Below are 15,081 nucleotides of genomic sequence, written 5' to 3' on the forward strand. Positions count from 1 at the left end.
AAAGTTTTGATATGCTGTACATTCAAAATACAATACGCTTGAAGTCTGCTGTAAGATTGCAATGATTCCTTTCCATTTTTCTCTTAGTATAACAAAGAAGTCTCATGCTTTTAAATAACATCATTAATAGTTTTTCATAAAAAAGGCCTCATACAAAATAATCTTATCACAAAGAGGTTATATTGTTCATAAACAAGTAGAAGCTCACCTCTTGAATGAACTATCCCCAATTACTTAACACTTGCACATTTGCATTACTCAGGAAAATGGTGAAAAACAGGCTATGATGTTCTTGGACAACAGATTATCTCTCAGCTGTTATGCTGATTCAAGTGCTTCGGCATGCGCCATTGTTAAACCTGTCATGTGCTACCACAGATTTTAAAATTTGGTTCTGTTACAAAGTATAGCTATACATTTTGAACTTGAAAACTGTATATAATAATCTATTTTTTCAGCTAAACTTTCTAAATGAAAAATATGTATACATATAAAATAAAAAACTATCAAAGATGTTTTGTAAAAATATATATATTTTATGATATGTATTTACTAAGAGCTGTATTTACAGCGAGATATTAGTCCATTATACAGCATACAGCTTTACGTGTAATAATCCATAAAATGTACTTCTTTAACTACCATATTACATAATTAACTATAATGTTCATTTTATATGCATACATGCATAGCTTGACTACTCTTTTCTTTTTTATTTGTGATGGCTTCTCCACTAAGCCAAACTTTCACTTCTTGCACATTAGTTTATGCAATGCATAGCTTGACTACTCTTTTCTTTTTTTATTTGTGATGGATTCTCCACTAAGCCAAACTTTCACTTCTTGCACATTAGTTTATGCAATGTAATTTTATGAAAGTTTAGCTCTTCATCACTTTAACATTTTATATTCAATATTTGCTCTTCTTCCCAATTTGTTATAATTAACTGATATATTTACTTACTACTTATTACAAGTATTTTACATATAAGTTTAAATTCTACATTTACCAGCATTCTACACATTTTACTTTACAGATTACTTAAATTTACAAAGAAATTGGGTGTTCATGCAAATCAACTATAATATATTAAAAAGAAAATTTTGCTTTTAGATTCTTATATTTGAAAAAACATCACACTCACTGTACTGTTCATCAGAGCTCTCAAACATTTGATGCATTCATGTTGAATGCGTTCCGTCTTTAATTTTCTACAAAGAAACAAAGCAAGAGTTAAATATTCATAAGAAATTAAAAATATGACAAAAAGCACATATATATAGTTGTTCAAACAAAAAAAAAATTCAAATCTAATATAATAAATACATAAAAAAATGAAAAATCTGAAGTGAAAATTAAATATAGGTACTCAAACTCACTTTCCATAGCAAGAATTAAGTATCTGAAGCAATTTATCAAGACCACGGCTACCAAATTCTTGCACCCAGCTGCAAGATGGAAAAAAAATTAAGTAAATAAAGCATACATAAAATATACGGTACTATTCGGTTTCAAGGGCTGTAAAAAATCGCCAAGCTATTGTTGATGCCAATGCTGCCAAAAATAATTGCGGTAACCCTAATAATTGCGGCAAGAAAGGAAGTATAATAGTAAATAATTATCCAAGATTGATGTTTTAATTTAGATGAAAGGTTAATTTCAAATAATACTTTTTTATTATTATAATTTATATGAAAAAGGCTAAACATGAATGAATGGAAGCATAAGAGTAAATAACTATTTCAGATCATTATTATAATATATATAAAAAATGTTAAACATAACTGAATGGATGCTTGCATTGCTATTTCGCTACAGACTTATTGCTAAAGCATAATTTCATCTCGTTGGCTGTTCAAACGTAATTTTCTATAATGAATGATGCCTTTTCTTTGAAAATATTTTCGGTAAAGTGCAGAATCGCTCCCTTATTGGTTTGCCGCTTTTTACAAGGGTAAAAACAACTGAATTTTTGTCAATTTTCTTTTACTTTTTAAGTGAAAATAGGCTGATGTGCACATGGATACCGAGTATGTGCATTCTTAAAAACGCATCAAGCAGTGGGTGATTCTGCACTTTACCCAAAATTCTATTGCCGACTTTTCGTCATGGGCAATTGCCAAATTGTTAAATCCACAGAATATAAAAAAAGGATTTAAAAATTAAACTAGTATGTCAATGGCGTCTTAAGAAATATAGAACTATATAAACTTACGCAATCTGAAATCAACGCGTACGCTAGATTTGGTGCGCTGTTAAATGGGCGCGTTTGCCAGATTTGGCGCTTTTGCGCATACATTTTTGCTGAAATTTTTTACGACCCTCAAAACCGAATAGTACCAAATATACTTAACACTCCACAAGTATTGCAGCTCATTTTTATTTTCTGAAATCACTATAAAAACACGGATTCAGTCTTACCTGACTGTGTTATTAGTTAATGCAATCCGTAATGATTCCAAGTTTTTAAATAACTTATGAACACTTATGTCTGAATTACTTAAACATGAAATATAATCTTCAGGACTATCAAGACGACTTTTCTAAAAAAGAAAGACAAAAATTAATTAAAATAAATAAAATATGCAAATGCATTTTTATTTATAACATGCAAATAAATGCATTAATAAAATATGGAAATAAATAAAAAATTACATGCTAAAAAGTAACTTAAAATTATGTATGTATAAAAGCTTGGTATTCTCCAGTATTTAAAACTACCACTCTGCATTTTAGAATGTAGTTTTCAATGTACATATTTTTTAACTTTAGATTAACACATAACATAGTGAGCAAATTTTGGACAAAAAAAAAAAAAAAAATGCACAGATGAAATGACCTAAAAAATTTACTTTTCCTTAATTTAAGTCTGAAATTCTAATCAATGTAATATTAAATCAGATAATGTATCAAACTACATAATTAGCTAAATCACAACAGGAAGATATATGAAATACATATTAACAGATCTATGCAATGAAAATATTTATATGATAACTCGAATTATAACTTACAACAGTACTTCCTTTCATGTGAATGCTTAATAAATATTTCTTTTCATCTAGGCCTTTATTCCTCAACGGCACTTTAAGCTCTTCAGATAAATTCATATCATCCTGAAAACAAAAGAAATGAACCATGTTACATAAATTACTCCATGAAGAAAATGCAATATCATAAAAATTATCTTACAACAACATTATGCAAATTTCAGAATGTATTCTAGGCTAATAAGTTATACCTATCAGTTTCAGTTGGGAAACATAATAATAATTAAAAAAATAATCTGAAAAGCTATATTTTTACAGAATTGCTTTTTTGTGGACATAGGCTTTTCTTGGTCAAGGAGACGATTACAGAATAACGAATACAGCAAATGTTGCCTGAAACACTTTTGTCAACCAGATGTATTTATTAGAGGTTTATTTATATAATCCATAACTGGTTAATTTTTCCTATAGTATTATGAGAAAAACTCTACGAAACATTACAACCACAGGTTAAAATTGGAAAAATAGTTAGAAAAAGGAAATGCCATTCATTACATTACACTTAAAGCTTCAATATGAGCATCACAACACAGGTCAATACATGTCGAGAAGTAGCAGCTCCACGATTCAAACCTGCCTACTATTCTCTTGAATATTCAAAGATAATTAAATACTTCAGTAACGATGCACACAATTTCTCATCAACTAAGTAGCTAGTTGGTTTAATAATTGATCACAGCATAGAGCACAAAATTATCTGCCTTAGAAAGAAGACCAAGAGACTTGAAGCATCTCAAATAAAGGTGTAAAAGCACATTTATGCTATCTTACTTCTAATATAACCCATAAAAAGGAAACCAAATCTGACATGCTCTCTGTATGATCTAAAAAATTGTCCTTTGATTATGGGCGACTTTAATAACAACGAAAGAAACTTCACTGTGACAACATGGAAGATTTTACGAACTCAAGACCTATTCAATATGACACAAATTCTCTCAAAAAAACCTATGTTTTATTCTTTTTATGGCAAGATTTCAAGCCTAGATTTTGGAACTTGCTTGCCCATAACAACTTCCCATTAAATACCCATAATATGCTTCTAAACAGACCTGGGGAATCTTCAGCAGAAATTACTTTCCATATGTTCGGTTTTTTGAAGCAAAATAAAAACTCCTATTAAAACTTTTAAAAAAAATCACAAGAAAACTTTATTCAGATAACAGGAAAACATTTTTCTTCATTTTATTAAAAGACTGAGATGATAAAACATGAACAATCTTTTTTACTCATCCAAAACTACGTTTAAAAATGTTTAAGAAACACAGAAACCCACATAATAAATAATTATGAATTAACAGAGCTGTATGCTTTATGTGTGTAATACAAAATCACTCATTTGCCATAAACAAACTAAAGATGTGGAATAAAAAAATATATATACAGTGCAAAGTCCAAAATCCAGACATCCAATATCTGGAAGAATCCAATATCTGAACCTTGTGACCACCAGCCAAAAATAAAAATAATAAATACAATAAAATACTAAAAAAAATCCTCCCTTGCAAAGTTTAAGAATAGAGAATATGATAACAAAAGGAGGCAGGTGTACCATAAATAGAGTTTTTATTTGGACAGAGATTTCTGCATGTCACTTTTAACCTGGCATTACTTGCGTGAGAAAAACGAACAGGATTGCTTGTGCTGGGTATGACATACCTAGGATGGTTTCTTCCTTTCTTTTACCATTAAATCTGCACAAAATATAAAAGAACAATAACATGGAAGAGAAAATATAGTTTTAAACAGATATTAAAAATTTTACCTTTAATTTTGCACATTTTCGGAAAAGCATGCCATATGTTCCATGCATACATGTTTTTCACATTTTTAACAGACAAACTTAGATTTTCTGTTTTTTTGGCCCTGCATTCAGCACATCTTTTATATAATATCTTTACCTTTTAGCAGAAGGTGTATCAGCCTCCTTGTTGCCCAGTTTTACTTTTCGGCTTTGTAGGAGCATTGCTTGTTGACTTCTTTTCTTCTTATAATATTCTATCACTTAAAATTCACTGTTTTTAGAAATGAACATCGGGCTCAATGCCCAGTAGGTGGTTTCTTTTTTTGATGACAAAAATTATGCGTGCATTTATTGCAGCAACATTCAACATGGAAAAAAAAAAAAAAGCTGTAGGCCAATGACTTGTTTTTATAGCTGTTGAATACGTTACAGCCATTTCATCCACGACATCCACAATTTATATTTTTAGCAAAAATTCTAACATTTCCATGGAATTTCATTTTACTTCATTTTTTTACATTATTTCCTATAATATAGCCACTTTCATTTGAATCAGAAAGATCGACCCCTACATCAGATTCTATCTCAGGTGAAGATTCGTGCTCATTGTAAATTTCTTCATCATCCACCTCTTCATTATCGGAAAATAACAAAGACAAGACCTGCTCAAGACTTTATTCACCCGAAGAAACAGTGTTAAGTAAATTTCTTAAATGTCACATTTCTTCTTCATAACTTCGAAAACACGTCATAATGAGAGTATGATTTCAGTTCTACCAGCATTCAGAATTGTAACAGTAATGCTCGCACTGGGTGTGACATACCCTGGAGTGGAGATTTACAAGATATCTATTTTCAGAACTCTTTCCCTTATTTTTCTCTTCCAAGGCAACTATAAACTACCTTGGGGGCAACTATAAAAAAAATCACCCATTTAAAAAAAAAAAAAAAAAAAAAAAAAGGTTGAAGAGAAACAGCAAAAAAACAAAGGGGGTGGGGGTATGACATACCCAGCGAGATCAAACCCGGGTTAAATATACACTAGAGAGTGGCATCATGAACAATAACACCGCACTAACTGATGTAGGCCAACATCACATTTTCAGTTTTAAGTAATTGTGGGGACAGGGGAAGGATCAGCACAACACATTTTAGTGCATGATGCAATCTCTGCTGGTCCTAAATTCTAAGAACTTTGCTGCCCCTAAATTCTACTACACACTGCCTCTCTTAAATTCTAAAAATTTAGGCTTCCCCTAATTTTTGCTGCTTGGTGCTCCTCAAAATTCTAAAATTTTTGCCACTGCTAAATTCGGACACCTGGCTATGGCTATACCAGTTGTACCTGCTCTGGGGGGGGGGGCACACCAATTGCTCCTACCTGTGGGGAATTAGCATTTTGCATTTTTCTATCTGTCCTAAACAATAAGAATCAATGCTGACACATCTTAGTATCATCTAAGCACACTTAAACTGATGTTCTAAAATCTGGAAATTTTTAAATCTGCTGAATTGCTGAATTCCTAACAAGTCTGGATCTTGGAGTTTGTGTTATATAAAATCTACCAGGTTCTCACATAGCCAAAGAAATGAAATACTTTATTCAAGCAAAAAAGCATTAAAATTAAGATGATAATGTGAACAAAACTTGGTACTTGGTTGATTATCCATCCTTCCATGAAAAGTTGGCAACTCATTTGTAATTTTGTAAATTGGCCAAAAAAAAAAAAAAATTGTTTGGCTTTTAGGTACTTTTCTGTTCATAGATAATGATACAGAAAAACATTTTATAAGAATTTTACTTGAAAATAAGCAAAACTCTATATGGCCAATATTTACATTTTACAACCATATTTTCCTTTGTCTAACACTAAATGAAACAAAAAGCTGTTGAAAAGAAACAATTGTGTATGCTATAAATGCTTATCCGGGTTGGAACTCATTTATATTATTATACACCAAAAAGTCCTCACCAAGTGTTTTATGGCAGTTTTACCAAATGTTGAAATTGGGGGCATGGATAATCAGAAAGTCCCATAAACTTTAAAATAAATAATGATTTTTAATGTGTAAATTAAATTAGAAATTTTATGAAAGCACATTAATTTCCATATGTCAAATGATAAGCAAAAAATAAATTAATAAATAACGATTTCTTACCAACATGGACTCAAACTGAATGTTAATTTGTTCATCTGTCAGAGATTTTAAATTATTTTCTGCATCATTCTGAACTTGGTCAGTAAAATCATCTGACTGAGGTCTCTGATTATGTACCCATTTTCCTTTGTCTTTTCTTGATGCTTTCCCAAGTCCACCAAACATTTCAAGCTATAATTGCAAAGAAAGGTTTAGGGAAAAAGAAAACTGCTTTACTCTTGTATAACCTAAATTCTTTAATAAATTACAAATATTTTAATACTCACTGTATACACTGTTAATTTTTGTAATTTCACAATTTTTAATGTTAGCTTACATAACAAAAACCAGAATACTAAGGCAGATTAATTAGTATATTCTACAGTCACTGAAGCAATTAATTTATATTTCTTTTCCTGCTGATGAATCTTAGATTCCTTCTAGTTATAAACCAAGAAAATTTCAAAAGCATAAAAGCTGCAAAGTCACAAAATTTAGAAGCTACAAAATCCTGAAATCATATAAGAAAGGGGGTTATATTAATCATATAACTACGCTGAATAAATATGTTTTTTTTTTATTATTATTTTGAATTTCTTTCAGGTTATCATAATTTTCCAATTTTAAGAAATTTTATTGGGCATAAATTTTCTTGAAAACAACAGCTTTTGACTAAAATCTGTCATTTATCCATAAATAACTTTAAATATAAATGATAAGTATTTCTGATTTTTGATATTCAATGTCAAAAGAATGCACTTGCAAGAGATTCACATCAAAATAGTTTGTGGGTAATCTTTAATTTAAAAAGTTTTTGACAACTATGGCGCTAGGTAAAACTAAAGTACATTCAAGAGCCCACTTGCCAGTCAATACTTCATTGGTAATTACAATTGATGATCTTGCTGGATTAAGAAATTAATCTAATAATGATGTCCAACTTTAGAGAGTAATCTATGATGAGAATATAGGTTCAATGACTGATGACAACATGGGTGATTCGAATGAAGACCTGGAGGTCAATCGTTGCAAGCCCTATTAAAAACAGAAATACGAGTGCTGGGCAAATAGAAGGATAACAACATAACTTTGAAATATTAAAGACTGAAGATGAAAGGAGAAAAGCAAAATGTTTTGTGGATGTTGAAATGGCAAACTGCGAAGATAATAGAAGATTCTTCTTTTGCAACTGATAAAGCCTCAAAAAATATTCAAGAAGCTCGACACTCAGCCAAATTGTCACAACAAATGGAACAAATTTTATGACTTCCAAAGTTAAAATTTCCAAATGCAAATGTAGAAGAAACCTTTCAAATAAATAAAATAATAAAAATACCAGATGTAAATAGGGGGAAAATTGATAGCAGAAATATTGGAAGCTGTTCTAATTTTTAAGGAAAATAAAAACTTATAATATTAGATAGAAAACATAGCATTTTAAACCAAGAAATAACTTTATTGTCTGCAAAGCTTTTATTTCAGTATAAGTAACCAGATATTAAAAGTTCAAAGAAGTACCAGATATTAAAATAAGTCTGAGAGAACATGCTTTAAGAGTTCTAATTTAGGTACTCAAGGATTTCAGCATTGCAATTGTACCTTAAATCGATGCAAATATAAAAAGTCAAAAATTCTTTGCAACTCCAAATGCCACAGAAGTTCTTCCTACCAATATAAAGAATTGGTTAAAAAATATTCTTATGTGCATACACATTCGTAATAGATTGAATGCACACAGAACTGATGATAGCTTAATAAAATTTATTTTACCAGAAGATACACATTACAGTTCTGGAACTTTACATAATTTTACTCATACAGCACTTCTCTGTATCACAGAGTTCAATCAGTAGTTACACTTCAAATTACAGTCAAAAGTCTTTAATCCAGACGTCCATAATCCGAAATGATCTATAATCCGGACCTCAAAGCTAGAAACTTTCTGCGCATGCGTAAACACATAAAGCGTCTACGCATGTGCATATAACCTTTACGAATGCGCGTTTAATGTATAATGGACGGTATAAGCTAAGCTAAAATTATCTAATTATCTATTTCAGTTAATGTTGCAGATTGCGTTGTTCCTAATCTTCAAATTGGATCTGGCTTATTATTTTTTGCAGACAGTTAGAGCAATTTTATAAAAACAAGCTTGAACTTTCGATTATGTCAAAAAGAATTTCCGATTCTGGAGCTGCCAAAGGATCTACAAAGCGAAAGCATGCTTCGATGACCATCACACAAAAAGTGGAATTGCTGCAAAAAATGGATAAAGGCATATCCTTTATTTCTCTAACCATTCCGAAATCTGTTTATCAATTTCACGCTGCTCTGCGGGGGGACGTCGTGGTGCGCAATGAACTGGAAGTTAATCTGTCAGCACTATTCTTATCTCCTTATCTTCAGGTCAGATGTTTTTATTTTATTCGGCTTATAATTCCTCACTAAATGTAGTATTTCATCTCGATGTACTCTGTCTTTGATATGATTTAAATCAAATTTCTCGTAATTATAAATATCACGAATACACATCAAATAGTTTTCTGGTTGCAATTTTCTAATTTCGACTATGCATAATGTATGCTTTACGCATGTGTGCGTTGAAAGAAATGTTTAATAAAGTAAACAAATAAATATTAAGCTTTTTTTTTTTGTAAATTTTGATACCCTTTAGATCATAATTGCTCTTTATTTCATAAATTACGGTTTCATATTTTTAATTTTCTAATTTCTGCATGCCATCTTACCAGATTTAAATTGATGATCTATAATCCGGAATCGCCGAAGTCCCGATGAGTCCAGATTAAAGACTTTTGACTGTAGTAAATCCAAATCATGTCATTTACCTCAATGTTAAATAAAATAGACTTGCCCCTACAATTTTATTTTTTCAGCACAGCTTCATCTCTTTCAAACATTTCATGTTACATTATACAAAAAAAAATACTAAAATTTCACTAATATGATTTAAATATATATATATATATAATTCAAAACAATATAATATTGTTATTTATAATTGAAGAAACTAACATTCCAATTTCCAGACAAGGCCACAGATTAGGTGGCTAGACAATGTGGAAAAGTGGTTAAATTCATTGATGTCTGTAGTGTCGCTTCAGTTCCGTCAAGTTTCTAATTAAATTTAGTTAAAGTGGAATGGCAACACCTTCTAGTCTCCGCAAAGAATGAAGTAAACAAACTTCGGCTTTCTGTCATGCGATTGAACGTGCATTTAAAATGTAAATAAATGTTATGAATAAGAATCTATAACTTTGTAAGGAATAAAATATTGGTTCCATTGGAGTCAGAGAAGTGTTATTTTTCTATATTTGCACACTAGACACTTCACTGGTGACCCGGATGTTATCGAATTCTACAATGGCTGATGAAGACGAAACCGAAATTAAAGCAACAACTGCATCTGTCGCCAAGGTAAGTGTTAAAGTTCCTCCTTTTTGGAAGCCAGATCCTAAAATATGGTTTATTCAACTAGAAGCACAATTTAGAAATGCAAAAATAAATGCAGATCAAACAAAATATGATTATGTTATAAGTTCCATTGAACCCGATATTTTGTCACAGGTATCTGATATTTTGCTAAGTCCACCACAAGATAATAAATATGAGGCAATTAAAAACAGACTAATTTCATTATATGCTGATTCAGAGACTCAAAAAACCCAAAAATTACTGAGTGAGTTAGAACTGGGTGACAAAAAGCCATCTCAATTACTGTGTGAGATGCGTAATTTGGCGAGCGATAAAGTAACAGATACTTTCCTAAAAACATTGTGGCTACAACGTTTACCCATTAATATGCGTAGCATTATATCTGTTAGTAGTGAAGATTTGTCAAAAGTGGCTACAATGGCCGATAAGATTTGGGAATTAAACCCTGTTACTCCCCAAATACCTGCTGCATCATCCATAACAGTAAAAACGGAAGTGATTGAAAGTTTACAAAAACATGTTAGTGAACTTAGCTTACAAGTTTCTGCTTTAAACAAGCAATGCCACAGTCGTCCCTATTGTAGTAACCGATCCAAATCACGAGATAGGAGTTACAGTGGTAACAGATCTAGTGATATTTGTTACTATCATAAAAAATTCGGTGATAAGTCATTTAAGTGTAAACAACCCTGCAACTACTCATCAACATCACAGACAAATAGTCCGGAAAACCAGCTCCCCGTCTCTCATTGGCGACGGAGGGGTGCAGCTGAGTCGTCTTTTCATCAGCGACAAAGAATCGGCTACCCAATTTCTAATAGATACCGGGGCAGAAATTTCTGTCATTCCTCCCTTGCCTGCAGATAAAAAAAAATCTCAAAATTAGAACTCTTTGCTGCAAATGGTACGAAAATTAAAACATATGGCCAAAAATTACTCAAGCTTGATCTTGGACTCAGACGATCATTCACATGGCCTTTTGTAATTGCGGAGGTAAACAAACCGATAATAGGCATGGATTTTCTTGCAAATTTTAACATTTTGGTAGATTCTAAAAATCGCAAGTTGATTGATGGTACTACATTCTTAACAACCAATGGAACTCCTTGTTTTCAAAATAACAATAATAATATTCCGATTTTAAATGCCGTAAATGATCCATATAAATGTATCATTAACGATTTTCCTGATTTATTAAAACTGAATGTAGTTAATAATAAAGTTAAAAATCATAACATCGAACATTATATCGAAACCAGAGGTCCACCAGTTTTCGCTAAAGCCAGGAGACTATCAGCTGAGAAACTCAAAGCGGCTAAAAAAGAGTTTGAATTTATGCTCCAAATGGGTTCATGCAGGCCATCCAAAAGTAACTGGTCGAGCCCACTACATCTCGCTATGAAGAAATCAGGTGATTGGAGACCTTGTGGAGACTATCGAGCGTTAAACAACGCCACGATTCCTGATAGATACCCTCTCCCATTTTTAACAGATTGCAGTTCCATTTTAGCTGGAAAAAAAGTTTTCTCATCCACAGACCTCATTAGAGCATACCAACAAATTCCAGTTCGCGAAGAAGATATACCGAAAACGTCCATTCTCACTCCCTTTGGCTTATTCGAGTTCCCATTCATGACGTTTGGCCTAGGAAATGCGGCCCAAACGTTCCAACGTTTCATGAACAGTGTGTTGAATGGACTAGAATTCGTGGTTTGCTATTTGGATGACATTCTAATAGCCTCCCCAGATGAAGAAACTCATCGAAAACATATACGAGCAGTCCTCGAGAGACTAAACGAATATGTCCTGTGTATTAATGCGGCAAAGTGTAAATTTGGTCAAGCAAAACTTGCATTCCTGGGATACAAAGTGTCAGCTGAAGGACTTAAACCTCTTTCAACGAAAGTTGATGCCATAAAAAATTTCCCAGAACCAAAGTCATTTACTAGTTTAAGACGATTTTTAGGTATGGTGAATTTTTATCACAGATTCATACCAAATTGTGCGAAATTGCAACAACCGTTAACAACATTGCTCAGTGGTATTAAAAAGAACTGCAGAAAAGAAATAACCTGGACGGCAGAAACAAGAAACGCCTTCCAGATCTTAAAAGATGCACTTATTCATGCCACAAACTTAACTCACCCATCTGAAAAGGCTGAAATATCGCTAACAACTGATGCTTCCAATACTGCCATTGGAGCCGTTTTACATTAGATCGTGAATAATGAAAAGCAACCCTTATGTTTCTTTTCCCGAAATTTGACATCAGCACAACAAAAATATAGTGCCTACGACAGAGAACTCTTAGCCATCTATACAGCAGTAAAACATTTCAAATACATCTTAGAAGGGAGAACTTTTGCAATATACACGGATCACAAACCACTAACATTTGCCTTCCAACAAAATTTGGAAAAAGCTTCACCACGACAAGCTAGACAACTGTCATATATTGGCCAGTTCTCAACCGATATCCGATTCATACAAGGGCATGAAAATACCGTCACTGACGCTCTCTCTCGCATAGACACCATTTCTGTACCACCTGCAATAGACTTACAAACTATAGTAGACTGTCAAGAAGATGACGACTTGGAGATACTAAAAAACAACCCAAACTTAAAAATCTTACAGATCCCTATACCGGACAGCGACAAGAAAATTTACTGTGATACTTCTACAAATTATAATCGACCATACATCCCTGCAAAGTTTCAGCAGAAAATATTTTCTTCAATCCATAATTTATCTCATCCTGGAATAAGATCCATGATAAAATTGATAACACGACGTTTCATATGGCCCATAAAGACTGCCAACTATGGACTAGAGCATGTTTATCTTGCCAAAGATCTAAAGTTCACAGACATACACATTCATCTTTGGGAGAATTCAAAGTACCTCCACACAGATTCCAGCATTTAAACATAGAGCTGGTGGGTCCACTACCTCCTTGCAAAGGATTCAAATATCTTCTAACCATCATCGATCGTTATACACAATGGATCGAAGCGGTACCGTTAGAAGATCAATCAGCAGAATCTATTGCTGAAGCTTTGATTTATACTTGGTTTTCACGCTTTGGAATTCCGAATCACATAACATCTGACCAAGGTCGGCAATTTGATAGCCAACTTTTTCAAGCTTTAGGAAAATATCTTGGTTTTCATACAAACACTACAACTGTGTACCATCCACAGGCAAATGGCCTGATCGAAAGACAACACCGAACTTTAAAAGCAAGTCTCAAATGTCATCTACTCGAATCAAAATCATGGCTGGAAGCATTGCCTTTCGTTCTTTTAGGCATAAGATCTGCCATCAAGGAAGACCTAGGTTGCTCATCCGCAGAACTTGTATACGGAACCCCTTTAGCATTACCCGGTGAATTCTTTTCAACAGTACCTCATATGAAACAGTCTGAATTTTCTCAAAACCTTCAGAAAATAATAAGAGCTATGAAGCCAAGTTCTACCACCACCCATGGAAATAGAACAGTCTTTGTTTCTAAACATCTTTCCAACTGTTCTCACGTATTCCTATACAACAACATTAATAATTCGTCGCTACAGCCTGTCTATCTTGGACCGTATCCTGTAAGAGCAAGAAAGGATAAGTACTTCGATATTGAAATCCAAGGAAAAGTTAAAAGAGTTTCAATAGACAGACTAAAGCCATGTTTCCTAGTGCAAGATTCTGATATTCCTTTCCAAAACTCCCATTCCAAGAAAGTGGAACTTGGGGAAACACCTGCACTCAAGAACACAGAAGAAAATTCAGAAACTCATCATGAAACCAAGACTACTAGAACTGGCAGACATGTGAAATTCCCCAGTCACTTTAAAGATTATCTTCCATAATCGCTGTCACAAGGAAGGGGGTGTGTAGTGTTGCTTCAGTTCCATCAAGTTTCTAATTAAATTTAGTTAAAGCGGAATGGCAAAACCTTCTAGTCTCCGCAAAGAATGAAGTAAACAAACTTCGGTTTTCTGTCACACGATTGAACGTGCATTTAAAATGTAAATAAATGTTATGAATAAGAATCTATAACTTCGTAAGGAATAAAATATTGGTTCCATTGGAGTCAGAGAAGTGTTATTTTTCTATATTTGCACACTAGACACTTCAATGTCAATAGATGGAGGACTGAGGCATTGGAGGGTCAAGATGGCAGAAACTGACTGAGACAAAATCGTAAATAAGAAAAATTACACAATAGTAGTTTGGCCACTGCACTGTACAGTACAAAACAGAATCTAACATAGACGCTAATTATCTGTATAATAAAAACGTTGTTATGATTTTTTATGAAACTAATGATAATTTTAATGAAACTATATGTAAAATTGAATTTTTCTGTATAATGTAACCTGAAAATCTAGAGTAAAGATGCTCTGCCAGAGAAACAAGAATACAGGGGCAAGTCTCTTAGCATGGATAAATGGCTATCTTGTTAATTTGGTGAGATATCGGGAAGCTGGCAAAAATTTTGGCGAGAAAATGTCAAAAGTCACCATTTTGGCCCAGTCCCTTTATCACCATAATAGGTATTGTAATTGAATAAATATAATTGATCACTATATTAGCTGTAACCTTAATTCAACCCTCATTTTGCCTTCCACTAATTTCAAGAAATAGAAAGTACTAGAAATACAGGTTAATCTTTGGATTATGGTAACTTGGCGATTTTTT

At 32.6% G+C, this 15,081-nt stretch overlaps 1 protein-coding gene across 2 annotated transcripts in view; it reads right to left on the reverse strand.

The window, feature by feature from the left end:
- LOC146999593 (protein diaphanous-like) overlaps positions 1-15,081 on the reverse strand; it is an 89,588-nt gene that overhangs the window by 60,437 nt on the left and 14,070 nt on the right. For both annotated transcript variants that reach the window (XM_085808679.1, XM_085808684.1), the window contains exons 3-7: positions 6,955-7,125; positions 3,015-3,116; positions 2,422-2,543; positions 1,380-1,448; positions 1,145-1,211 (exon numbers count right to left, since the gene is read on the reverse strand). In XM_085808679.1, coding sequence (XP_085664805.1) covers positions 1,145-1,211; positions 1,380-1,448; positions 2,422-2,543; positions 3,015-3,116; positions 6,955-7,125 — 531 coding nt within the window. The remainder of the gene's footprint in view (positions 1-1,144; positions 1,212-1,379; positions 1,449-2,421; positions 2,544-3,014; positions 3,117-6,954; positions 7,126-15,081) is intronic.

This window comes from Stegodyphus dumicola, chromosome 1 (genome assembly GCF_044657685.1).
Source record: "Stegodyphus dumicola isolate Sdum_Otavi_A_Nest chromosome 1, ASM4465768v1".
Taxonomy (NCBI): Eukaryota; Metazoa; Arthropoda; class Arachnida; order Araneae; family Eresidae; genus Stegodyphus; species Stegodyphus dumicola.